A 26,912-nucleotide genomic window follows, 5' to 3' on the forward strand; every position below is an offset into this window, starting at 1 on the left:
TGTGACCAGTAGTCACTCAGTCTGTCCTAAAAATATCAAAAAAAAAAAACCCCCAGCAGAGTTTCATGCGGGGGTCCTGGCTTCTAATCCTGGGGTTGGCAAATTATTCAAACAGTGTTTCACTCTTAAACCCAGCAAACATAGAATGTATACATTACGCAATTTGACATAGTCAGTTTAAAACATTTTAAAACTGACTAAGCATTTTTTCCCGCCAAGATACTAAGAAAAAAAACTGATCTTTTAGTTTGATATCATTGATTGATGTTGCACACAGTCAAGAATAGGCCTAAATAACAGATTAGGCGTATTCATGAACATCCTTATTCGTGACTGCACAATCTAAACAAGTATAAGCCAACTTTAGGCTACAGCCCCGATAAGGTAACCTGCACCAATCTGGCTCCAGTTTATCACAAATTATGTGCTTATATTCAAAGATAATGAATATGTGAATCACAAAATTTTGATTGAAATTGAAAAAGTCAGATAGAACCTTGTAATTCCATGCTCACAAAATGTTCTGGACAGAATTAGGAGACTTTATGTCTAGGAATGAATGTCTCTGGAAGGATAACAATTACTGCGAAGCCATTATGCTCACAATGTGACGAAATACCTCTATATCCTGCATCTGCTGCACCGCCATTAGAGCAGATACAATGTCTCGCGTCTTTAACTTTGGCAATTTGAGACGCGCTTGCCTTCTGCGGCACTTCGGGCATGAGAGACCCAACAGTGTAAATGACAAGAAAGGGTGATCTGCACATCCCAGCCACACCACGCCTGGTGCACACAAACCACAAGAAACAAGACCCCGCTGTGTACAATTCGCTGCCGCTGGTGCGACAAAAAGACACCGTGAAGTGTTCTCGTTTTACAAGCTGCGTTACCGTATCAGGGCGGGGGCGGTTAAAGCCCCGTGACGGTTAACATCCGCCCTGCTGAAGTGTCCTTGAGCAAGACACTGAATCCCTATCAGCTCCAGGGCTGCTGTTCTGCAGCAGAACCCTGACCTCTGACCTCCCTGTGGAGGGAGAGGGGGGATTGAAAATATTACATTATTATTATTATCAGCAGAATCTCATAGTTTGTTGTTAATTTATTGCTATTCTGCCATCTAGTGGCTGCAAACTGCATGTGCATGTGGCTGTGTGGCTGGGTTGTGGTCTCGAGCTGTCAACCGCTACAGAATAGTGGACACAAACAGCCAGGGACCAGCCTCACTGTGGACAGAGGTGTCGGGGAAGACAAATACAATCCTATTAAAGTCTGTTGTTCGTGGCCAACATCTAGTATTAACTGGTGATGCTTTCTGAAGTGACCAAAAAAGCCACAGTTGTGAAATCTACTTTAAAAATGGGAAAGTTGTCCCCAGCTCAGGTGAGTGAAGGTTTTCTGGTGTAAAATATTTGGATGTCAATATATGTAAATGTCTTTGATGTCAAATATTTGGACGGGAACATGAAAACTTTAGCTGTCATGTGTCAGCGTTTTGCACATCGGGGAATAAGCTTTGTAATCTGACTCGCTGCATATTGAACAGGTTATCATCATTACCTATCACTAATAAACTTCATTAAGGCTGCCCAATTACACCCTTTCCTACTGATTAATTACCGGGATTTTAATTATCTTAATGAGGATTTAAGATGTGAGAAAAGGCATTAACAGATATTGAAGATTCCCCGCTGATTCCGGGATGCGTTTCACTTTAGTCGTTAATTAATTTCCTCCTCAAACGAGCTAAGAATATAATCCTGATCTGAGCTATAGCGCCGCTGCGCATTGTGTGACTTTTTTTGAGGTGTCATTTAAAATAAAGCCGAAGTGAAATCAAAGGGGAGGGAAGAGGAGGGCTTTTGGTGAATTGATACACAAATTCATTTGGGGACATTAGCGCTATGGATTAGCATTTAGCCTCATTAGCTAAGATAAATGATGTGTCTGGCTGGGGGATTGTCGGCGGGCCAAGCTGAGGGCCCTGCAGGAGTGTGGATGAGTGTGTTAGTGTGTGTGTGTATAGCTTGGGGACAACTATAGCTGTGAGCCGGTCTCTCTGACTGTTTGATCCGAGGGCCGCAGACATAGAGGCCATTGAAGGGATGAAAAGTTCCATCTTCTGAGCCTTGGCCAGGTGGGGTGGGGTGTGTATGGGAGAGAGGGGGTGAGGGCGAGAGAGAGAGAGAGAGAGAGAGAGAGAGAGAGAGAGAGAGAGAGAGAGAGAGAGAGAGAGAGAGAGAGAGAGAGAATGGGAATGGGAATGGGAATGGCCACCTTCTTTTACCCCACCGCCCCACTCCCTGTCTCCATGGTAGCCCGAGCTCCCATATCCCAGGATGCACCTCTGCTTTGCTCCTCCCCTGGTCTCTGCAGAGAACCCCTTTCCTTTAAAACAGAATAGACTAAAAAGGGGCTGGAGCTTGAAAGTCACACCAGTCTGCCAGGAGCACTAATATTCATAGCTATGAAACTTTAATAAATCCTAAGTGATTTATTTCTAAAGTAAATCAAAGGTTCTGCATTCATGCAGCTAGTTACAAGTGGAAAAGCATTTGGCCCCGCTATGAAAATCATCCATCTTATGAACCCTTCTCTCCATATTAATTCAATTACCTTCTCCTCGCCAATATCGCCTTTAAGACCTTCGTACGCTCCCTTCTACTTTGAACACATCTCAAATTACTTCATGACCTTGGTTCCGGACCTCCTGGCAAAACGGCGTAGCCTACCAGACCCCTGTATCCTCAACTAACTCCACAAAAACAAGGGGAGCAGAGGAGAACCACGAGGAGGAGGGGAGACGGGAGCAAGACCACCACAAAGTCTCTAGAGACAGGCCAGCGGGTTAAGGCTCAGGGTCGGGGTAGGGAGAGCATTAGAGATGGAGCTTTTGTTAACAGGAGGATGAGGAGCCGCTATGGGGCTGAATGGAGACCAAAGAGAAGGGGATGGTAGGCCCGGGACCGCCCCAGGTGTGGTCAATAGGTGTTTAAAAACAGACCGAAGAGGGAGGGTCAATTGGGATGGAACAGAAATGACCACAGGGTGGGTCCCCACAGAGAGCCAAATGAAGGGTTTCTATGGATACCTTTACATTTTGAAATTTAGTCTTATTTTTTCTGCAGCAAGTACATACCAGAATATGGGGGAAAAGTTCCTGTATTTGTACCTCAATTATTCCAAAGAAACAGCATGCTAGCATTGTTAGCGTTCCTCATTGAAACCAATGGGTAGCGATAGCTTACTGTACTGCTTCCAAAACCCACTAACTGAAATTAAGAATGCTGAACATCCTACTAAGCAATTTTACAGCAACTGAGGGACAAATGTAGAAGTTGTTTTCCCCCATAATCCAGCACCGGCAACAATGATGGAATAAAAGTCAAAATGTCAAGCTATCCTTTCGAGTTCATGGGTAGGGATATGTTGTGCTAAAATAGGGAATGAGAGTGTTGGGGGGGGGGGGGGGGGGGGACGAAAAGGGAAGGGTGGCATCCGAGGTGGATCGCGGTGGCCTACCGAGGTTTACGGTGAGCTTGACGCGGCCCCCGTCCAGCTCCAGCCGCAGGGTGTCCGCCGACTCCTTGGAGGTGGTGGCCATGAGCAGGCCGTACGCCCGCTGGGACATGAAGCGCAGAGCCACGTCCTCCGCCTCCGTGTGCATGGTGACCGGCATGATGATCTTCAGGTACATGCTGCCGTCGTAACTCAGCACCGTCGCCTCTGCACGGGGGAGGGGGTGGAGGAGAGGATAGAGGGATGAACGAGTGAATTCAACACGGGAGAGGATGCTTACGGAAAAAAAGGAGACCCGGGTGAAGCGAGGGATTGCTGTACCAACATCATTTCAAAGTCAAAATGTTTGGATAGTAAATCAAGTGAGCCGAGCCTAATTGACTCCAAATTTGATCTTGTAGTTTATAACAGCGAGCGAAAATCGGGCGAAAATTGGCAGTAATCTATTTGGATGCCACATATAATAATCCACATTAAAGGAGCATTCAGGCAAGACTAATGCGGAGCAAGATCTAATAATTTATCACATTGGCCAAATAATAATATTATCAGTCACTGTTATCGGGTTTGGAAGTTTTGGTGACAAATGATACTAGATGCAGGGATGCTATAGCTTAGTTTACTGAATTGATGCTCCTGAATTCAGCTCACTGGCTGTGTTTGTCATTTGATTGTAATCATCTGTTAATTTATTACAATCACCTGTTATTTTCCTACCAAGATGGCCATGTGGTGATGTAACAGAATTCTATGAATACAAGAAAGAGAGATGAAATGTTTTCTTCTCTTGTTGTTTCTTTCTTGTGTTTTATTTTCATTTGCAACCTCTCCTTTTTGTAAATAAATGTGATTATTTCAGCTATTATTATTATTGTACAGCAAATCTTTGACGGTGTGCAGAATATGCCTATGCATTTGACTTCATCAGACGAGTACCACACAGTGGCCAAAAACAAAACATGCAGAAGAAAGAATGTAAACTACGAGTAATATTTGAAATGATTCCAATGTTAATCTCTCCAAGAGCTAAAAAAACACCCCTATTCACATGAGGCACAACCTTGGTTACTCTCTCTAGAAACAGTCCAGCCATAAATAGATCGCTGTGTAGAGTGACAGTTGCCTGAGGATTGCTCTTATTTTGCAGTGTGGGTCGATATGTGTCACCATAGGCTAACATGAGTCACCGTGACGGGGTTCTTCTAACGTTTATGTTTTGGAGCGCTAACAAAAAATGTGATGCTAAAAGACGCAGAAAAAGCCCTGCTACTGCTATCCAAACAGGAGAAAACTGTAACCTTTAGGGAAGGAATATTAACTACAAATTGGACCAAGACACCTCTTCTTCAAGAAAGCCCCCACTTGAAATGTGATTTAATGCCAGCGGGGCACTATTATGCCAGAAACTGCCTGGTAAATGAATCCACAATACAAAAAAAACATATTAATTATTGCCATAATGCCTGCATAATGTCTGCAGTCTGCTTTGAAATCGCATAATATCTTCGGGGCAGGATCTGAATCTAATTCTCAGTCATGTATTATTAGCTTCACACGTTTTCTCATTATAGTCAATATTATTGATTGTCCTTACACTCTGTTGAGTCTATTGTCATAGAGAAATATAGGATTGATTATTAGAAAATCTGATTTCAAAACTGCCCTTCATGTCCTTGCGGTGGCACAAAGCCCCACTAGATGGCAGAAGAGCACCGCAGAAATCGCCCCTTTCATCTGAACATCCAAAGACAAAACGGTTACAAAACCAGCCTTGTCTCCAAAAATAAAGACATTTCATTCTCTTCCTCCACTGTCCTGATTTCAATCCAGTCTCTCCCTCCCTCATTACCCTCCTCGTCCCTCAAAATCCCATGCCGCCGCGGCTCTCTCACCCCCGCGGACTCGCGAAGACAAACCGTGAAGCGAGGCGCCCGCAGCTAATTGGGATGAATCAGACGTACGCGGCGCTATTTGCCCACCTCGCCTCACCTCGCCGCGGCGTACGCGCCACCTGGGTGCGCGTGACTGGCACAGATGGCGGCGGTAGGCCTGGCTGCTCCGCCCGCGCTGCTTGCCAGCCTCTCGCTGCTTCAGCCCCTCCCCCCCCGGATTCCCTCCCGCCTCCTGCCAGCCAGGAGGCCCAAATGCCACCCGGCCTTAGGGTGGCATTTGCACACGCAGCTCCCTGTAGAGCTCTCTCTCTCTCTGCTACTATTCGGCAGCTGGTTGCTTGTGTCGAACACAACGCTGCATGTCGTTGAACGTCTCCCTGTGTCGAACGCTCATTCTGTGCTTGTTTTGACTAGCTCCGGTTCATCGGCTTGAATGTTCACTCTAATCTTGTCAAAGCGGTTCTTCTTTTAGCATCAGTAATGAAACTCCAGACGTGTCGCTGTGTCATTTCCAACTGTGTGTCTAGTTTGGGATAACACACATTTGCGTTACTCAACACATTTGTCAATGGCACATATTGACACAAGATATGTTGTTATTCACATATCTATCAATGTGTGATGTCCCAAACCAGACAGATGTATTGAAAAGGACACAATGACCTATTTTAGAGCGGTGGAAGTTCTGTTTTGATTTCAAATCAGTCTGGACTGAAAAGTATACTGAAACTATCATTCCTTCACACCCACAACCCCCACCGCTCTTCCTCACCTATCTCACAGTTGCTGCCCAGGTAGCCGGTGCCGGTGCAGTCGCAGATGTAGCGGTTCCAGCCCTCTTTGCACAGGCCTGCGTTGCCGCAGGGGGCGCTGCTGCACCTCTTCTGCAGCTCGCGGGTGCAGAAGCTGCTGACGCCCGGCGAGCTCTGGATCTCGGCCAGGCGCCGGACGTCGCGGCTCTTGCCGTCGATGAAGAGGTCGCGCACGCAGCCCACGTAGCCGTAGTTGAGCAGCGCCGTCCACACCTCCGGCGGCAGGATGAGGTCCGACTTGGTCTCGGGGAGGCCGCCCAGGTACATGTCGCTGTCCAGGTCCAGGATCTCGCTGCCCTCCGGGGAGCTGAAGGGCATGCTGCGGCTGTTGACCGAGATGGAGCCTAGAGAGAGAGCAGAGGGCGGGAAAGGAGAGAGAGGAGAGAGGGTGAGAGGTGTTAAATGGTGTTGACCAATACCAATATTTTTGGATTGAAGCGGATATTGTGTGCCGATATATTTAAATTTGACCATTTTTATGCCAGAAAAATCAAAACAATTACAAGGAGTTAGTGTTTCCCCCAGTATTTTCTTCTTGTCAGGGTTGAAAAGCCTCTGAAACAGCATTTAGACCATCATGGGACACAATAACGCTCCACTGAAACCCATGCATACTAATGAAATTCTTTTATGTGGGTGATCAGCTTCATACACTGAAGCTGGGTGAGTATCCTCACCGCCATCATATCGGTGGGGGATGACATTAATTGGCCAATATCCGAACGATATATAGCGATATATCAGCTAACTGATACATTAGTCTAACCCTAGTGTAATGCATGTGTGTGGTGCTGCTGGCGTGTGTGTTTGTGTGTGTGTGTGTGTGTGCATGTATGTTGGGGGATTAAGTCAGTATGTGCTTAAGAGAGTATGTGAAAGAGAGTAAATGAAGAAGTGTGTGTGTGTGTGTGTGTGTATGCGACGGGGGGGGTGAGTGGGTGGGAGGGGAAGTGAGTGAGTGAGTGAGTGAGTGAGTGAGTGAGTGAGTGAGTGAGTGGAAGATAGACATACAGACAACCAGGCAAAGAGAATGTAAGATTTAAGAGACAGACAGAATAGATGACAGGGGAGACAGGAGAGAGAGAGAGAGAGAGAGAGAGGGAGAGAGAGAAAGAGAGAGAGAGAGGGGGGGGGGGGTCTAATGTGTCTATAATAGGCTAAATGGAGGAGAAGGGAAGCAGAATGCAGCAGGGAGTGGGCGAGACAAAAGGCCCTCTCTCTTTCTGTGATTAACGACGCAGTCTTAATTTTCTATTAAAAGCCAATTACAGCAGGGGCAGCGGTGAGATCACATACACACACACACACACACACACACTTCCTGATTATACGACGCCATTAGGAGGAGATATAATGTCCAAGGTGCTTTCCCACCTACAGATCATTCATCAGACACCACACACTCAAGCATGCAGATGCTCATGTTTGCGCCCACATGCAGGAACTCATTATCTCACGCAAACACAATCCACAATAACACCAGATCTGTGTCAAATAGTATTTGCAATTAATTCTTAGCTGTGGTTTTAATGTGCTTTGAGTACCAGATGAGCCGTGTTTGGCACACAGACAGCAATGAGACTACTAAGTCAATTCAGTCACTCTCCCTGTGTTTGACAACTCTTTGACTCTATCTGAATTGTCCCAATCCAGTAAATCCACCAATCTGGTGCCCAAGGAAGCTTAAACCAAATGCTAAGAGTCAACAAAACATGAATGCATTGAGAATAAATACAGATTCTCTACAGTCCAACAGCATTTTTGGTTCTGCAAGATTTCGAAACAAATTGTAAAAGTGCAAGCATCAGCCATAATCCATATCAGACTGGGTTGTGAACTGTGAAGTCCTATCTTTTGGTAGATATGCATTTTCAGCAGTATACATCCAAAAAATGACCCAAATGGATTCTTCCTCAGATGTTGTGAAAAGGTAGACAGAGTAGTCTGAATGCGAGAAGAGGATTGTGGATTGTGTGAAAATTCACATTGACAGTGTGTAGGTTCATACTTAAGGTTAGATTTTCACAGTAATAGCTAACTTAACTCTGAGGAAGTTTGATAGTATCGGAGTATCTGATACCTGACTGACCTGAATTTGCCTCTTGGTGCAAAAACAAGAGTTAAGTTTAGGTTACTTTGGATGTCCTCACCTTTCCTTCCTTCCCTCTGGAAATCCACATGACACCACTCCCCGTCGTTGACCTTCTTGTTGCTGGTCTTCAGCTTCGTTTTGCCCGAGCCCATATCGATGAGCAGGTACAGATACCCATCCAGCAGCTCCATGGCAAAGTAATCCGTCTTCAGCTCCCTGCCGGGCTTCTGCTCTTTGGGGCCCTGAGGGCGGCCGTGGCTGAACAGGAGCAGGCCGCTGTGCTCCGTGGTGCGGAAGTCGAAGGAGATGGAACCCGTCTTCTTGGTGTTCCACTTGGGCAGGGAGATGTAGGACTCGGGGGTCTCGAAGGTGACGGGGTCCAGGGCCGCCACGTCCTCGCAACGGAACACCAGGTCACCGTTGAGGGTGATCTTGGGGTCGCGCTCGATGGCCAGTCGCGACAGTTCCAGCTTGAAGTCGTTGTTTTTGTACACCACCTGCACAGAGAGAAGAGGGAGCGGTTGGTTAGAGACAGTACTTCATAATTCGGTGTAAATTACCCGGGTTGGTGGTGTGTGAATGTGGATATGCTGTTGTATTAATGCTGCACTTGGCAAGATTTTTATGTCAAAATACACCTGTCTTATTAGCCTAAATCAGAAAATGGAGCTGCAACAGATAAGTGCGTCCCATCCCGACTAATTAAAACCTTGCAGATCCGCCCTAATTGCCCAAATTAATTTCAAATGTCATCTATGGTCACTAGCAGGAAATCTCTTCTCGGTGCACATAACGTGACAAATACTCTGTGTAGTGGAAGCTGGACTCACTGATAATGGCTGAACCTGTTGCAACAAGATATGTTTCATCATCTCTACCCACACTAGCCAGTAAGAAGAAATTTAGTGCGCAGTTTACTGAAGTTGCACTACATGATTTCTGAGTAATGAAGTTCTTCACACTTGCAAAAAATAAAACTGTTATCTCTTGGTGGAGACTACTTTTCAGGTTGGACTGACATCTATTGGTTAAAAGCATGTCATTGCAATTGCAATCTACTATTGGCTGATCTTGGCTGCTATTGGCTGATCCATGACAAGTTGGTAAAGCAGGTTAAGCATTTGATACTTGCATCATGGATTCACGTGAGGTGAATACAATGAATACAGATGAAGTCAATAATAATGTGATTGAAACTGTCGATTTTATTTTAACAATCAAAACTTAAAGATGGAGGACAAACGACATCCATGAGAGGTTCTATATACTTAATATGCGGGTTAAATAAAGGTTAAATAAAAATCAAATAAAATATACTTCATATTCAACCAACTCACCAACAAAATATTTCAACTCTTTTGAACTCTGTGTGTGTTGGGATTGTGTGGGTGTACATGCCCAGTCAGCAAGTACAGTAAGCTCTGATCACAATATATTCCCCACAGTATCACAACTCTTGCTCAAATCCTTAAAGCCTACAAACATACAAACAAAAAAAAAAAAAAAAAAAAAAAAAAAATGTGGCTCACAAATGTCAGTAAACATGCACAACAAATGAAATAATTGAAAGGCTCCGGGGGAGATATCCAGACACGGGATAAAGGGAATGTCGCCTAGAGTCTTAATGCAAATGTCTCCGACAGGCTTTGATGAACTCCGGCTCTATTGTTTCAGCTCAAAGTGTATGCCTATGCCCTAGTGTGTGTGCATTCATAATGGATTAAGTGCTAAAAGAAAAGCAAATTATTCTTGTCTTTCATAGTTGTAGCTCTCCTTTCATTTGTTGAACACACCATAGACAGCATTCTGAAAGGCCATCGTCAAGGTAATAGCGTGAAGCAGCTGAGGTGTTTGTGTGTGTATGTGTTTTCCCTCCCCATTGTGCTGCTCTTCACACGCGCACTCGCACACCCACACATACTTTCTGACAGGTAATAGAAAAAATACCCTCCCCTGTGTTTCTATCTGTGTTTTCTGGCACTGAGCAGCGTAGCCAGGTGGGTTAAAGAGATCCTTCTGTTATGCAAGGTCTCAGGTTTGATCTCATGCTGAAGTGTCGTTGTCAGTGTCAAGACACTAAATCCCTACCTGCTCATTGTTAGGTGCTCTGGATAAGAGTGTCAAAAGGGCGTGCAAAGTGTGGAATTCATAAACTGAACATGAATGTATTTCCTGAAACAAAGGCTGTGTTAAGGCTTGTTGTGTCAAATCAACAAAAAGAAAAAAGGAATGCTGCTTGGCTCCAATCAGGTGTGGAATGGAGAGATGCTCATTGGAACTTTGGGGCAGCAAACAATCATACAAAAAAATCCATAATAAATGTTCTAAGGTGTAAAAAATGCCCAAATGCGTTTTTAAAAAAAAATCCTAGCAACATGCATCAGCCACAAAAATAAAGGCTTTATATTGTTCTAATGAGAGAGTCGCATTGGCTTGTTTTGGACATGGAGTAGTGGTGCATTTCTGCCCTCTTATGGCTGAGAAACCATGCAGAATCAAACAGGGACCGGGAATGAATCCAGGACCTCACAGTCCCCAAACACCTACACTACCACTGCACCAACTGGATACTGCTTGCGCTGACAGCTAGAGGGCCATTTCAGTGCTGCTACAGTTTAATGTACTGCTAATAAGCACAGTTTAATGTGCTTGCTCACTAACTTAATATATTCAGATAGCAACTGGGGGAAAAAATGGTAGAATATACAAAAAGGATCCTGGCATTTTTCCCCATGAGACAAAAAAAAAAAAAAAGACAAATCTTTTAGATTTGGATCCACCAAAAGATTCCTGATTTGATTATATCTTCAAGCTACTGCTTGCTACTGCTATCACTGACCCAGCTGTTGCCACAATCTGAAAGTTGAATTTGAAATCATTGCTTTGAAAGGTTGAGTAGAGTTTGCAAATCTGTACTGAACAGCAATTTTGAAACTATCTTTCAAATAAATTGAAACTGAATATTGAAAAAACAGGCCAGTAGTTTCACCCGAACTCCATTTTAATGGTGTGGGGTGTGTTATACTTGGTGTATTTAGCTGGCTAATTTTTACTTTTTAAGAAAAGATAAGGTAAGATATACTTTAATTGTCCCCTTAGGGAAATTTGTCTTGGACTCGGTGCTGTAGTTCCACAGTACAAACGTAACATAGCAAAACAAAACATAAAAAAAAGAAAAAGAATATATATAATTTGAATGGGATGTGGCTCATTGTATTTGATTTTGACTAATTTCACCAGACTGCTGCTGTCATTCCTCAGAGTCAGAAATCTTTGTCTTTCACAGTATCCCTTTCAAATGCCCTCTAATCTTCTCTCATCTTTCACGCACGCACACACACACACACACACACACACACACGCCCACACACACACTCTCTCTCACTCAAAACGACACACCCACGCACAGACACAGAAACGCACCGCGCGAACACAGATACGCCGGGTTATTCTTGAACTTAAGCCTCCTGTGGTATCTCTTACATTGGCCATGCTGCCGCATATACACCTCATAATGCCATCATTAGCGGAGATTAGTCCTGGTAATTAGCCATGATAACGCTAAAACTGGCAGCTAATAAGGCGTGAGCTCGCCTGGCTAAAGGTGTTAGGAAAAGAAAAAAGAGGGAGGTAGGTGAAAGAAAGGAAAGGCAGTGGAAGGAGGATGGAGAAATGTATTTTCAGTTATTTCATTTTTATTCACCCACGCAACAAATTCGTTAAGAGTGGCAGCCTGGTGAAAGGCCTTCTTAAACATGTATATATACCATTCAGTGGACGATGCATCCAAACACGGTGCGTTATGGCACGATGAATGCATACAGTTTTAGTATAAGTGGCCCCACTGGGAGTAGAACCCCTAACCCAGGTCTTATTCATGCCATGTTCTAACCATTTGCTGCATAGGACACAGGAGATAGGGAGAAAAGTCAAAAAAGAAATGTTAAATTCAAATAAAGTAAACACAGACAGTCATACAACATTGAGGGAAAGGATAAGGTGGAGAATGAGTAGAGGAGGATGGGAGAGAGGTTGAATAGGAATGGGAAGAGGAGGAGGAGGTGACAAAAGGTTGGGTTAAGTAAAGAGGAGACAGACATGGATTCTGGGTATACAATACGATTTTTAGGCCAATTATATATAGCCACAATTTGGCCATCACATCTGATTTCTAAGATTGGGTCGCATCTGCACTAGTTTGGGGCAGATGCAACAGATTGGATGATCCTGCAGTGTCAGAAGGTTAAGGGTTCTAGCTTCAACCGGTCTGTACCATCACAACTACTTCAAACAGGTTCAAGTCTTGACATCCTCCTGTAGTGTGAGCTGGTCATCCGCTCAAATCTGAATGGAGCCCGACAATCGCTAAGGCTGGGGACACACTCAAAGTCTTTTAAAATCCTAATCCGCACATAATGACGGATTGCTCGGATCTTTTGTCTCACAGTTGGAAGTGTGCTCCCACTAGAGGCAAGGATGGGGAGTCACGCAAACATGATATAACTGAGATTATCCTGATACATCACTGATGTCAGGGCTTCTAATCTCGCAGGAACTTGCACGATCCAACGTGACGCCAATCTCGGAACCCATCGTCTATTGGTCTGACGATGATTAAACTCTGGGGGCGACGGCCAATATTTCAGGGTTTCCGGTGGAGCCAGCGGACAACCGGGCCAACACTTCCTCTTTCGTGTGCCGGTCATTGTTTACAGTCCGATAAGCAACTTGAGTCGTGAGAATGGAGTTGGAGTTGAGAGACAATGTCTCATATGCAGATATCTGTTTATAGAGATTAGCCGAAATGTTGTCTGGACCTAAAACACCTACAAAAAGTATCAATGTTTGTGTATTGTGTGGAGAAACGTTCCATTCTCGCGTCTCAAGTTGCTTATCGGACTGTAAACAATGACCGGCGCACGGAAGAGGAAGTCTTGGCCCAGATGTCCGCTGGCTACACCGGCAACCCCAAAATATTGGCCGTCGCCCCCAGAGTCTAATCATCATCAGACCGATAGACGATGGGTTCCGAGATTGACGTGACGCCAATCAAGACAACAATGGAAATGGAAAGGCAGAAACAGCTTGGTGTAAACTTTGCTCTCTTTGGCTCTTGGCGATCTGTGATGCCCCCCAAATCCACAGGACTTGTTAAGGACCCCTGCAGATGTTGGGTGATGTTGGGTAAAATCAAATCTGTAACTCGCACTACCAGATAATCTTTGCAAACCATCAGTGCTAATCGAGCCTCCGATCGGGATTTCCCCTCTGGTGTACATTGGCCTGATAATCCTCTAGTGTATGCCCAGCCTAATGAGAGAAAATGCTCCATCTCCATGTTTCTCTTGGGTTTGATCCAAGGCTTTTCTTGTTCGTTTTGGTGTGCAATCCCCAAATCCAACTCGTCGTCAAGTGTGTCCACCTCAGCGACGGCAAGATGGGAAAAACAACTGCAATAGCCATTAAGTGTGTGAAGCCCAATCTTTTCACAGTCTGTTAAGTCTTGTTGTCAAACATGAAGGGACGTAGGAGAAGGGTGGCTAGGGGCGACGAAGAGCGAAGAGGAGAAACCAAAACAGGGGAAGGTGGGAAAATACCAGGGAGGGAGGGGAGGAGAAGATGGTGGTGAATAAAAGATGAGAGGAAGAGGACGATAACAGAAGGAGACGGGGAAGCACGGAACCTGGGCTTACTCTGAATCGTGCATCAAATAATTTGTGTCTTTGTGGAGCTAAGGACCCAGATAATGTGAGGTCAGTCTGGGGCAACAGTGGTATAAATACATGTATTCACTCAGTAGCTAGTGGCTTTTTTCATACTTTCAATCCCTTGAAGCTGTCTGGGTTTATAGAACCATCTCTTCAGCATTGCCCTCAACGCAATTTTAAGATGGGGAAGGCGACTCTTGACAGCCCGTCTAAAGAGCCAAATTGGCTGCTGCAGAGGTAGTCGCCGGCATGTCCGTTAAAAAGACCGTTGTGAAAGGTTACAAAAAACTTTGAAAAGTTGAACAGAGTTAATAATGTCTTGCAACTGGGTTTTTCCTCTCGTTTTATTTGATAAGGTAATCACTTCTGGCTTCAGAATTCACTGACTTGGGGAGAAAATCCACAGGGTGTTTTTGTGTTGGATTAGCGTCTGCGGTCTTTCCGAAAAAATCAGAATGTCTGTGGGCTCAACATGGGTATTGGCTTCTGCTTTCTCACTGTTCAGATGGTTCGGCTATCGCGGGGCCAAAGCCCTCCTCAGGGGTGACTCCATTGATTTGTTTTGTCATTGAGAAACTCGGCAAATCCAAAACCCTGCAGCCCGGCAGCACAGAAATAATCACTTTTTACTGATGTACTCTGGGATGTGTGTGTGCGTGTGTGTGTTTAATGTGAACCTACCTTACAGTATTGCGCCTGTGTTTGTGTGAACCAAGCCATAGTGTTATGGACAACCCTTTAATCATACCTTTGAAAGATCAATATCATTTTAACGTCGATATTTTACATATTTTACATTATCGACCATGGTAGTTCATAATGTACTCTTTCAGCATTGCGATGGAGATATACTGTATTGATTGCTCTTGCCTTGTGAAAAAAGCACAACTGGAAAGAAAGCACAAGCAGCAATGTAGCTTGAATGTTAATCATTGACCCAATAAATGAGCAAAGGCCCCTGTGACACACACACACACACACACACACACACACACCAGCTTCTAATTTTCCTGTTGTGTGGACGTGAATGTGGTCGGGTAGGCTTTGCAGAGCCTTCCCATCTACGACGACTAAAATGAATCTGGGGTGGGGAGGTGGGTGACGGTTGAGCCCAGAAGATTTTATCGCCCCGCCAAGGTGAGACTCGGAGGATGCTGCAGACGAAGAGATAGAGCAGCAATATGAAGTTGGGAGTGCAGGAGGAGAGAGAGAGAGAGAGAGAGGGAGCGAGAGAGAGAGGGCAAGGAGGAGGGTGAGAGCATTCAGCCAGTGCATGGAATCAGTCGAAGAAATCAATTTTTAATTTGGCCGTCAGGATGGCAAAGCTGGCGTACCAACAGCGCTACCATGGACTTAATTACACAAAACTGCCCCGAGAAAGGGAAGATGAGAGGCGGAGAGAGAGGGGGGAGAGAGAGAGAGGTGGAGAGAGGTGACGAGAGAGGTGGAAAGAGCGAGAAAGACGGGGAGGAGGACGAGTAGAGAGAGAGACTGAGATTGAGGCAGGAGTGTGAAATGGGGGGGGGGGGATAGCAAGGTCACCGGGAGAGAGACGGAGAGGCGGAGGTGGCAGAGGAGAGACAGATGGCGGTGTGAAGGAGAAGAGAGGAAGAATATGTGGAAATAAGACTCGGGGCGGCTGAGGAGCGGGAGGGAGAGATATGATTTCACACCCCGCAACTCCCACTGGAAGCCTAGAAAACACACGCGGTATATGATCATAGTATGTGGGGGACTTTGAACACACATACGTATGCGGGCACACGCCCCGCAAAAAAAAAACTTCATAAGGTTTCTGCGCCTCTTTCGGTGCCTTTTTACTCCTCTTCTGCTCCCCTTCCTCCATTGGATTTCTGGTGCCTGGAGGGCGCCGGCCGAGCGTATCAAAGGGGTTTGGCCACGGTGGCGGCATGAAAGCCTCGCCCCGGCCCATAACACCACTGATAATCCAGGCTATGCCACTGAACTACCGCAGGATGAAAACACACCGCCGTCTGCCCGCGACCTCTCACTCTCCCCTGCACTTCCAGCTACCTCTCCAGCCTGGGACTCTGTCGGTCTTTGTCGGTCTGTCAGGCTTCCTCGCTCCCTTTCTGGGTGGTTACCTTTTTCTGGCTCAATTCAACGGCTGTATTCATTAGAGCTCGACCTCGGCTGAAACGTTAAGCCCATACTGACTCGAAAAATTCAGTCGAAGCTTCTGGGGAGCCTGAGTCTGACTCAAGCGAGAAATTGCAGTGGGTAAATGGTTGATAATGGTATTTCTTTTTGAACCCTAGCCACACCGCAAAAAATACCCATCTTAACATGCTGTTGTGTCAGAGTCTTAAAACCCTCCAATGGGGGCCAATGAGTGAAAGACTCAGGCAATGGGGCTAACATAATTTCACTTGTTTCCAATGCAAATCCTCTGTTTTCAAGAATTCGAGAACCTTCTGAACCCAAGTTCAAGAACCTTATTTTGAGACATCTTCACTTGTTTTAAGAGAATTCTCTGTACAGGTGAAACTGCATTGGAAGCAAAGGGAATTTTCTCACCCCATTGGCAGATTCAATACTAAATGTTTGACCTTATGGGATGGGGTAAGGCTGCATTCTTCACGGAACTGCTTGGGTTTGGGTCTGCACCGCAAATGTCTAGCTTAAAAGATATTTAGTCTAGTATTGAATCTGCCAACGGGGTGAGAAAATTCCATTTGCTTCCAATGCAGTTTCACTTGTTTTAAGAGAATTCTCTGTACAGGTGAAACTGCAAACTCACCCCATTGGCAGAGTCAATACTAGACTAAATATCTTTTAAGCTGGACATATGCAGTACAGACCCAAACCCAAGCAGTTCCGTGAAGAATGCAGCCTTACCCCATCCCATAAGGTCAAACATGAATGTCAAGGTCTGATACATAAACACCACCTTCCTCCTGTCTTTAACCTCTTCCTTTCCCTCTAAACCACCTCTCATCTCTTTCTCACCACTTTGCTCTCGTTTTTCCATTCACACTGCCCTCTTTTTCCTCTTTTGTTATTCCTTGCAACATTTTCTCTTTTCATTACTATACAAATTCCGCTCACACACTTTATTCGCTCTTCCTCTTCCGGCTATTTCTTCCTCATTTTCTCTCCGCAGCATCTCCCCTCGCTAAGCTAATTATTGGGAGATCACTCATTCTGCCTGACAGTCTCTTAACTGCTCCGCTCTCCGACCATCTGCTCTGACTTTCCTTTTGCGGCGCTTTGCTCACATCGCTTCCTCACTTTCACCTCCATCTCTCACCGTCGGTTCTCGCCTTTGTCTTTGCTTCTCCTCCGTTCGCACCTCTCCCCACCACTTTTGCTTTTGTCTGTCTGAACGTTGACTGTAAATCCAGGCGCGCCTTGATGAGGGAGAGGATAGTTAAACGCCTTGGGAGGTTTAAGACCCACTGGGGATCCTTCCGATAGCAACCCAAATAATGAAAATGTAATTCTACGGGCATAATTAAGTTAGAGATAGGGCGATTACTGCGCGATCCATTAAAAGTGATGGCAAAAGTAATTACTTATTCAATCAGCCTGGTTTTATGAGGAAACGCGATGGCGCCACGTTGCGTCGCCTCCGTACAAGTCATTACATTTACAAGGACATAATACTTTAAGCTGTGATTGGTCCTCTTGACAGCTTGTTAAGCTGTGACTTAAAGCCTTGGTGAAAATAAAAGTAATTTCTTGCCAAAGTTGAGGGAAATAAAGTTTTTATATGGCAACTGTCCTCTCGCACATCAATGGCAATGTGTGACTGTGCATGAGCGTGCGTACGCCTGCATGACTGTGCGCATGTCAGTCTGAATCTGCTGCTGTATGCTCGTGTGTTTACGCTACCCCGCTGCGGTGTGTGTGTGGCGCCTGCGGAGTGTGTTTGGGCTGCTAGTGTGGGAGGTGTGGCTAGCAGGGAAGGGAGGAGGCACTGTAAACACGAGGAGGGAACTCATGATGCGTCTGACACCTCCCACTCTCGCATATGGTGCTTATATCTGCACAGATGGATGATCCTCAAGTGACACAGTGTCACAGACAGAGTCAACACGAATGAGTGTGCGAGAGTGTGTGTGTGAGGGCGGCGGCACACTTACAACAAAGGCGAACTTGCTTGAAATTAAACCGTGTGAACCATTGATGCATACAAATGTAAGTATACTCGCTGTGCCTTTGTATCACTTGATAAAGGTGCAATAAGAACAGACATTGAGGTGCTGAGATTTCTGGCTTTCAAAACTCACTTTCCTGCCTGTACTGTGTAGATTCAAGACACTCCCAACCCAACCCAGAAGTCTATAACATTAACAGCAACTATGACAGTCTATACTGAATGCCCCTTTAACTGATTAGTTAGATGTAAACAGTAGCAACCAAACGGAAAAAGAAATGGAGATGCTTTCCCACATGGCAACACAACCAATCATGATATTTTAAACCAATCGCAGACAATCACAAACTGGGAGCTGATCTGTGAAGAGTTCCACTAGTTATACAAATTTTGGTCCCGCAGCAGATATACTGCCAGCTTGAGGCAGGGAGATAGAAAGAGCCTGTGTGCATGCGTGTGAGTGTGTATTTCATGGGTGTGAATGAGCTTGGATCAGCTACATACAACTTAACAGGGACTGTACCCTCACACTGAGCCACTCACGTCTTTAAGACAGCCCATGAAGTTGTTGCTGACTGGGGATCCGGGCAGGTCGGCGGTGTTGGGGCTCCCCCCGATGTAGAAGAAGTCGTCGGAGCCCAACATGGTGTAATCCTCCTGGGTGTAACCAGTGGTGGTCAATATACCATCCACTGAGATGGTCACCTGACATAGGCACAGCCCAAAAGAGACAGATGAAAGGAAAAGAGAGAGAGGATAGCGATAGATAGAAGTAGAGAGAGAGAGGAGAGAAATTAAGAGAATGAGGAGGAAAAACAAGGAAGAAGTTGGATTAAACACCAGCGAGAGGCGGGGCCGTCCCCTAAGTGGTGCCGCTCGATTGGTTGCTTTTGGTGCGAGTCAGAGCGGGGGCTTTCACTCCAGAGTGCAGTTGCTGAGGTTGAACCAGCGGGGCGGCGCTGTGCTCACTGTCTAATCACTGGCAGTGGTGGAAGACGTATCGATTCTTTACTTACATAACAGCAAAAATAGGCCTAAATTGTATTCTACTCTTACATTTAAAATTCAATTTAAGTACTGAAGCAGTTGCTCTTAAATTTACTAAGGTGTCTTCATAAGTTACATGCATAATATGATATTTTGATATTTCAGTTCCAACTTGTCAGTGGTCCTTTTATCCTCCATCTCACTGCTTCCCCATAAAGAAGACTGGATCAAAGCCCCCCAAAAAAATGCATGAAATAATTTTATTAACAGATCTTTTGCTTTCAAGAAACTAGTAGCTTGAGGTTTAAGATACATGGAGTGGAGTAAGAAGTAGGATATTTGACGAATTTTTCGAGTTCCCCTAAAATGGAAACTTTGAAGTAAAATACAAGTATCTAAAAACTGCACTACATCTAAAGCTTAGAACTGCATGAAAGTGAGATACCTAGAAATACCTAATTATATTGGTAGTAAAATGAGCGTTAGAGGCCCACTTTTAAAATATCAACGGGCTTTCCTTGTAATAGCCATCGCTATTCTGCAAGATTCCCCTAGCTGAACCACTCCCTATTCAAGGAACTCCTGGTAAAAATAACTTCCTTTTCAATATTTAATTGCCTCAAGTCTCGCCTTTTGTGCAAGGTTACACATTTTGTGCTGTGCGTTTGATCGCTAACCGAGCAGAAAGCGCCGGGTGGAATCAAACACACAGCCGCAAGCTGATGGCATGAGATTGTGTGGATTGAGGTGTAGAGGCAAGACTGTTTTTCTATCAGGATCCAGATGCATGAACTGTGTGTTTTAGAGGCTCCCCCAGGCTTTTCAGTGAGATGACTGTCATTTTTTTTTTTTTTTTTTTTAAACGGTGTTTCGATGTATCACGTCTGCCTGTGAGATATTAAGTCCCGGTGCCCTTGTATTACTGTGACACCACAAACCTGAGCTAAAAAAGAGTCATTTTGATTTCACCTAAATTTGAACACAGCGGTGAGTTGAGATGAGGTGAGCACTCTTGTACGGATGTAACACTACGCTTGATAAGGTGAGGCGGAGGAACTTTTTAAAATGGAACACCAGACTCCACCTCGGCAGTTCAGAGACTACCTGGGGAGTGAAGGGAAATTAGACATGAAATATGGTCAATTGAAGTGAGAATGCAGCTTAAATGAGGGGAAAAAGGTTTCCCGCGCTCACAGTTTTTGAAATAGCGTCTTTTCACAATATGCTCATTACAATGGGGCAAATAGCAGTCTTTGATGAAAATGCTAATGAGTGTTATTTGGCTAATTGAGTTGCATCATAGCTGTGTTTGCTAGCAGCGCCGCGGCTACGCTGCTATACAGCATCCTGCCAAGCAGTTTGATTTGGAAGGGACTTCTGCAGTTAGCGACCAATTTATAGTCTAATTATCCTAATAGAACTGGCCTGGGCAGTAGTGAAGCTCTCCAATCTTTGATTCAACATCTGTTATTCTGCATAAATGTTGTAGTGTACATTGCATAAATAGAGAGGCTCTGTAGAGAGCCTCATATACAACCATCTGTTTGTTTTTCATTACCATTTGCACACTGGAGAATGATCCTACCAGAAATTGCAACAAATCCAACATTATACATTGCATGTTTAAAATTAGATTTTGTGTATTGATGACAGTACTCAATACTGCGTGTTGGATCTGTTTGAAAAGCTGATCTACACTGCTGACTCTGTTAATATGAACTAGCTTTACTATGCAAAATTCCGTATGTCTATCTGAATTGTGCAGATGATTTTAACAGTGTTTGTTGAGATATGATTTTCCTCGAGTTAAGTTTTGATGTGCATTTCTTTGGTCAAACGATTTTATGCCAATAATGGTCTATTGGCACAAACACATTTTTGCTTCTTTTTTCTGCTATTATCAATACGAAAGCATGAATACCAATTTGCAAAAACAGCAATTATTCCCGAGCAAAGCTTTAATTTAATGTGAGTGGCACAGCTCCGCCGCCACGGCAGCATACAGTGTAAAACAAAGAGGGCTGAACGGAAACCCAAACGACTGCACTCAACAGATCAGCCCCCCGACTGAGCGCTTATACTTATCTTTTTCTTTCATTTATCGTATTTTCTTTTTCCACGTTTTTTTTTTTTTTTTTTTCCGTACTTCCCTTGTGAACAGGGCAACCCATTTTTATGTCTGCTGTCGCTACTTGGTGAGAAAGAGGGGTCATATTGGCCTGGCGTGACCGGCGGAAAGAAACTGCGGGTGGCGGTGCTGCTGGAGGTGGGCTCGTCTTTGGTGATCTCGGGCGGGTGTGTGTGTGTGGGGAGGGCGCTCTCAGTGGGCTCATCTGACGGCCACTTCACTGATCCCACAGTGAGGAGAGAGACCTAAGGGGGTTGGCTTAAGGAGGAGGAGGAGGAGGAGGAGGACGGGGGGAGGGAGGGGGAGTCACACTGGCGAATGCGACTCGTAACAAGCTTTTTACGGACTTTGGCCAAAGCCTTTTACCCTTGACCTCCTCTTGAGCAAAGCAGATGTGAGACTTCAAAGTGTGGAGATGGAACCTGCAAAGCTGCGAGGACATTAACACTGAAGAACACCAACAGCTATCAGGGCCGAGCTTGCGGGGGGGGGGGTCTCTTTTTACTGTGTTGTGGGCTGTTGATGGTTAGGATATGGGGGGGCTGGAAGCGCTCGACCACCAATGAGCCCGCTCATTAGCGCCATTAGCTGGTCATTAAAGGACCAGCGTTGGCCAGCTGCCAGACACCTGTGAGGTTTCCAGCTGAAAGAGGGAAAATGAGAGATTAGCAACAGTTTTTTTGGCACTCACTTACCCCTCCTTCACTTCCCTCCTCACCCACCCCTTCTCTCGGCCTCTCCTCGTGTCCCAAATTGCACCCCCCCCTCAGTGGTTCATCCATGCTTTTTGTGCATGCAGTGGAGAAAAGTAGCCTAGTTATATTCAATCGATTCATTGTGTGATCAAATGTTGGATCTAAAACCCCCGCAGAGACAAGAGGTCAAGGGAACCGATATAAACAAAAACAAAACAAAAAACAAACAACGCCAGGCAAACGGAGCGTTTGCCCTGGAGGATCTTTGTAATTATTCAGAAGTGTTAGCTAGTCTTTGCTGCAACCAAACTGCACAATCATCCTGCTGGCTAATGTTACAAGCACTTGCATCACTGGCCAGAGGACAGAAAGGGTGATGACATCACAGGTTGCTAGTTGAAATTCCCCGGTGCTGCCGGCCTACTGTAGAGTCTGGAGGAAATCAGCAAGCATCTCTGTCTCAAAACACCTGCTGCAAAATGCAGACGGATCGTTCTCTAAAATGGATCCCAAGGAATGAAATATTAAGATGTTACCAGAGAGATTTTGGCTGCTGTCTCTCTCTCTCCCTCTCTCTGGGTTTCTTTGTTTGAGAATGGCATTATTCAGCATGGAGAAATTTACATGGGCTGAATATTGCGATTGTAGATATATAACCATGACAACCTGGCAACTGAGACAGTCAAGGCCCTTCCATACTACAGCTGTTCAATGGAACATCAGACTAGACTGCTGACATTATATAGCATTTACATAACTACTGAGAGCAGCTACATTTTTTGTCATCGCCAGTAAGTTGGTTAATAACTGACAAGCGATAAATGCTGTTGCCGTGATCCAACCTTCAGTCGGACACATGGCTTTATGTCTTGTGCTATGGGAGATCCTCCTCATCTGATGGATAAGTTTCCTCCATTCATCTGTAGCCATGGCAGCCTCCGGCTACTGGTTGCTATAAAGGCTGAGAATCACACTTGAGCAACAAGACTCAAAGAGGCACATTTTTTTTTCCCCTGTCGTGAGTACTGTGGCCACGAGGCAGTATCACAGTGATTACACACAGACGAAGGCTATGTCCTTTGGTGTCTCAAGAAAGGGCTTTATGGAGTAAGTCATATTGACTTTGCCTGTTAGGTAAACAGGCAGTCTAAGTGCCTTCATCACCTATGGGTACTTAACATACTCTAGGCTAAAGCATTGGACAAAGCTATTTACCGGAGAGGCAGAGACGATTTTGGTGCCAATCCTTTCGTGACCGATGGGCCAAACTTCCCAAAAGTCAGTGCAGTGCTTTAAGTCCTATATGCTATAGATCCTTTTCTCAGAAACATTTTTGTGTTCCTTCTAAAGTGCATGAGAATTCTTATGACTGAGCCGTGGGCGAAGCCAATGAGAAGCTGGCAGCTGTAATCAAGGCGTTTGATTCTGAAGAGTTATTGCCAGAAAATTGCCCACTTTCACTTCTATTTTACCTAATTTTTCTTTCTGTGGAATGAGCTTAAAAGCAAAGTAGACAAAGGCGATTGCGGTGTAGAGCCGGGCGACATCAGGTCACCGGAGTCCGCCTAAAGTCACTTTAAAAGTAATGCTTCACCTTGGTAGATAGAAGATACGTGATAGACATGCAGGAGAGGTGAACCGCCAACATTATCTGCCTTGGGCATCCGCTGTCCCCACCAGCATTCAGGACTTGTTTTTCCCCAGTAGGGAAAATGCAAGTGAAATTAGTAATTACTCCGATCCAGGTCACTAAATAAAATATTACCTGAGTCTCCTTTTCCTTGGTTGTGAATGTGTCTGAAGTATTATTTTTAGAGCAGAATTTCAAAATGACAAGACCGAAGTGGTGAAGAGTAAGGGTACCCAGAGCAGCCAATTTTAGTGAGTCTTCATCAACTCCTGCAGCGGGTTGTACAGTGGAAAATCTTACTCTCTGCTTGGCTAGCTGTGGGTCAAAAGCGTTCACATCCTCCAATAATGAAACCATCCAACTCCATTCTTTCTTTCTTTCTTTTCAGCGGAGGGAAATATTAATCAAAATTAACCGAAAATAACCAAAATAATAGCCGTCGTCTGTGAAACATTAAGCTTTGATAATTTCACTTTTTTTTGGTTGATACTGCAACTTCCACAAGTACTTTGTCACTCTTTCCATCTCGCTGTTGCTGGACCAAAGTAATGAAAATGGTGTGAAATTGATCACCTTGTCATCCTACAGATAATAATGTGATACTGATGTATTGGGCAGAGAGCTGTTTTCAGACTCTCCTTTATTTACATTAAACCTCGTCTTGACAGCCCATTTCTTCTTGTGCCGAACCAACTGCGGTCTCTTTTTGCTGGATAAAATGTCTTCAAGAGATCTGAGTACATATGTATATAACAGCAGCGTAGCCCATTTTAGCTGCACGATCACAGTTTCCCTCTTGAAACATACTCTAGACTTGAAGAACAAGGACTGTTAATTGAATATAAGAGCAGAACTGGCTGATAAACGCTAATGTTCTTCTCTGCTCTGCTCCCAGTGTGGTTTCAACTTCATCATACTGGACACATTGAAATCAATAAAACTGATTTAGACATATAGGTCAGAAAATCTGGCATTGCGTTTTTCCTCATGGCCACCCAAAACGAGCAACTAACACACCAGTCAACTATTCCTGAACATATTTTGAAATATACAACCAAAAGCACACTTCCTAGCTCCACTGAGTGCCTTAGTTTTTATCCAGCCGCTCTTCAACTGCTTAATCTTTAGCACAGTAGTCAGGGAAAGCAAACAGAACGAGGCTTGGCTGATCTGCGCTGAGCCATGTGTCCCAGGCATCAGAGAAAACCCAGACAAGAGTTGTTTACAGCTGAATGTACTGTGTGGGGATTGACACAGCTCAGAAGATCAAATCGTGCCAAGCACTCCTTTTTACCCATCCGCACGCTGCCCAATTGGCTTCCTGGGATAGACTGTGGTAGGGGGAATGGAATATCTTATGCTCTTAACCTCTTTCTCAATCATTCAACCAACTGCGTAAAGAATAACCGAGCTTCTGCGATGGGGTAGCACATGGATAGAGTACAGTGAAGTAGTACCGTGAACTCTACTGCTCTCATAGTGGAGTCCTGTGGTGTGCTCAGCTGAGCGTGTCACTGGCTCAATGACCATGTCTGACTCCATGACTGCAGGCTGCCGGCTACTAAGGGCTCCATCAAGTGGATCCCCTCTCATCAAGTCAACAGGGGCTGACATAATTCCAACTGTGCTGGGGAAAACACTGACCACGTTTACATGCGCATGGAAAATGGGATTGTGATCATCAGTATCAAATTATTGCGATGCCGCTAAGACAATAATGCGAGTAAGGCAGGAATTGTCTGATTTTACTTGCATCAATAGGACCAGAACATGCATACACCTTAATCACATTTCTTTAAGAGTGATCAAGTTGTAAATCATGTGTAGTTGGTAGCTTGAAAAAGACAATAGTTGCAGTAACAACCTATCACATGTAAACTCGATCATTAGGGGAGGTGTCACTTTACAGAATCATGTAAGCGGCTAAATCGCACTGTTATCTCTCTCGGACTATAGTGCCAATAGTTGCATTATTGCCCGCATGTAAACGTATCCACTAAAACACTTGTCAGGATGCCACACACATATGCATGTGCACACTGTTACACACCTGCATACAATCACTTACACACGCGCGCACACACAATCACACGTGTACACACAGGCATGCACAGACACTGAGCGAGCTCACTGGCTCATATACTGTCTTTATTGATTTTCTGTGTTCTGGCAGCAACTTTAGTTGCTGACTGGGTAAAAAAAAAATGAAATGAGGAACAGCTACCAGAAGATAAGACAACTAGCTACTGCTTCCATGAGGAAGTGCATCAAAGTGAACCCAGGCAGTACGCATTTGATAGAGGGGCTGGGGAGAGGTATCAAAGCAAGTCTTGCTGGCAGCTTAAGTTAGCCATATCCCCAGTATGAAGGGAAAGAAAAGGAGGAATTGTACGCTTTGCGGTGTTTGAAGCTATCTCCTGTCAGGCCTTCGACACGTACAATGGAAGACAGCTTTGTGTGAGCCACTCATGCTTATAGTGCACTCAGCCTCTATTCAGGAGTACAGGAGTACATGTTGTAACTTCTGTTCTAAAAGGCAGTTCATGATTCTGAGGATCCAACCTTTACTTTCAGCAAGAATTCATAGGTTCTTCTTCAGCAGTAGCTGACTTGCACAGCACAGCCTAAGTATCGACACCTATCAGCAACAGCACCTTGATGTATTCAACTTCAATAATCCATGCAGAGCAGAGAGGAGGCGACAAGCTTACCTTGATAGTGCATCACTTACCCTTGTTGGTGCTATATCTCATTACTCTCAAAAGAGGCTTCTTCAGACTAATGCTCATTACTTACCAGCTGAAGGAACTTTTACTAGGGGAGACAATGTGTTATTATTCAGAGTTAGTAGTCACTTTTAATCTATTAATGCATTACAAAAGTTAAAAGCTCACACAACAGAAATGTATCACAATAGACCACGCACTTTGACCCTCCCTTCACATAAGGTCAAAGCCAGAGGGAGGAGGGAAACTGGAGAGAAAGAGAGAGAGAGGGTTTCCATTCAGCAATGGAGTCCTTCGATAGGTGTCTGGCAGCTGGCCAACATCTATTGACCGGGCGCAATTCATGGTGAGAAGGCCTTCAACAGTAAATATTGAATCTGTAGCTTGGCGAGCTAAACCACTGTGGACCTTTGAACTAAGCTACATCCCTAGGTTAGTAAGGGCATGAGGGCCATAAAGGGTGGGTGGGGAGGACTGGGGCGAGAGCCATTTTGGCAGCAAATGTTAAGGGAATGGGAAGAGAGAGGGGAAATGCTCTATAGCTGTGTGACGGAGAGAGTTAAGGGGTTGGAGGGTGAACGAAATCGGTTAGTACTTTAGTAA

The 26,912-nt window shown here is 44.9% G+C and overlaps 1 protein-coding gene across 1 annotated transcript in view; it reads right to left on the bottom strand.

The window, feature by feature from the left end:
- Positions 1-893: 893 nt before the first annotated feature.
- The window catches only part of LOC139650022 (neurexin-2-like), a gene marked incomplete at its 3' end in the record, with an annotated part of 46,862 nt that continues 20,843 nt past the window's right edge, over positions 894-26,912 (bottom strand). The window contains exons 4-9 of the mRNA XM_071526553.1: positions 18,687-18,848; positions 8,374-8,812; positions 6,184-6,567; positions 3,523-3,726; positions 2,288-2,388; positions 894-1,027 (exon numbers count right to left, since the gene is read on the bottom strand). Of these exons, the coding sequence (XP_071382654.1) occupies positions 894-1,027; positions 2,288-2,388; positions 3,523-3,726; positions 6,184-6,567; positions 8,374-8,812; positions 18,687-18,848 (1,424 nt within the window). The remainder of the gene's footprint in view (positions 1,028-2,287; positions 2,389-3,522; positions 3,727-6,183; positions 6,568-8,373; positions 8,813-18,686; positions 18,849-26,912) is intronic.

The sequence above is a fragment of the Centroberyx affinis genome, unplaced genomic scaffold (assembly GCF_046629955.1).
Source record: "Centroberyx affinis isolate AG114_WGS23_722 - 3 ecotype Tasmania unplaced genomic scaffold, CSIRO-AGI_Caff_v1 ptg001428l_1, whole genome shotgun sequence".
Taxonomy (NCBI): Eukaryota; Metazoa; Chordata; class Actinopteri; order Beryciformes; family Berycidae; genus Centroberyx; species Centroberyx affinis.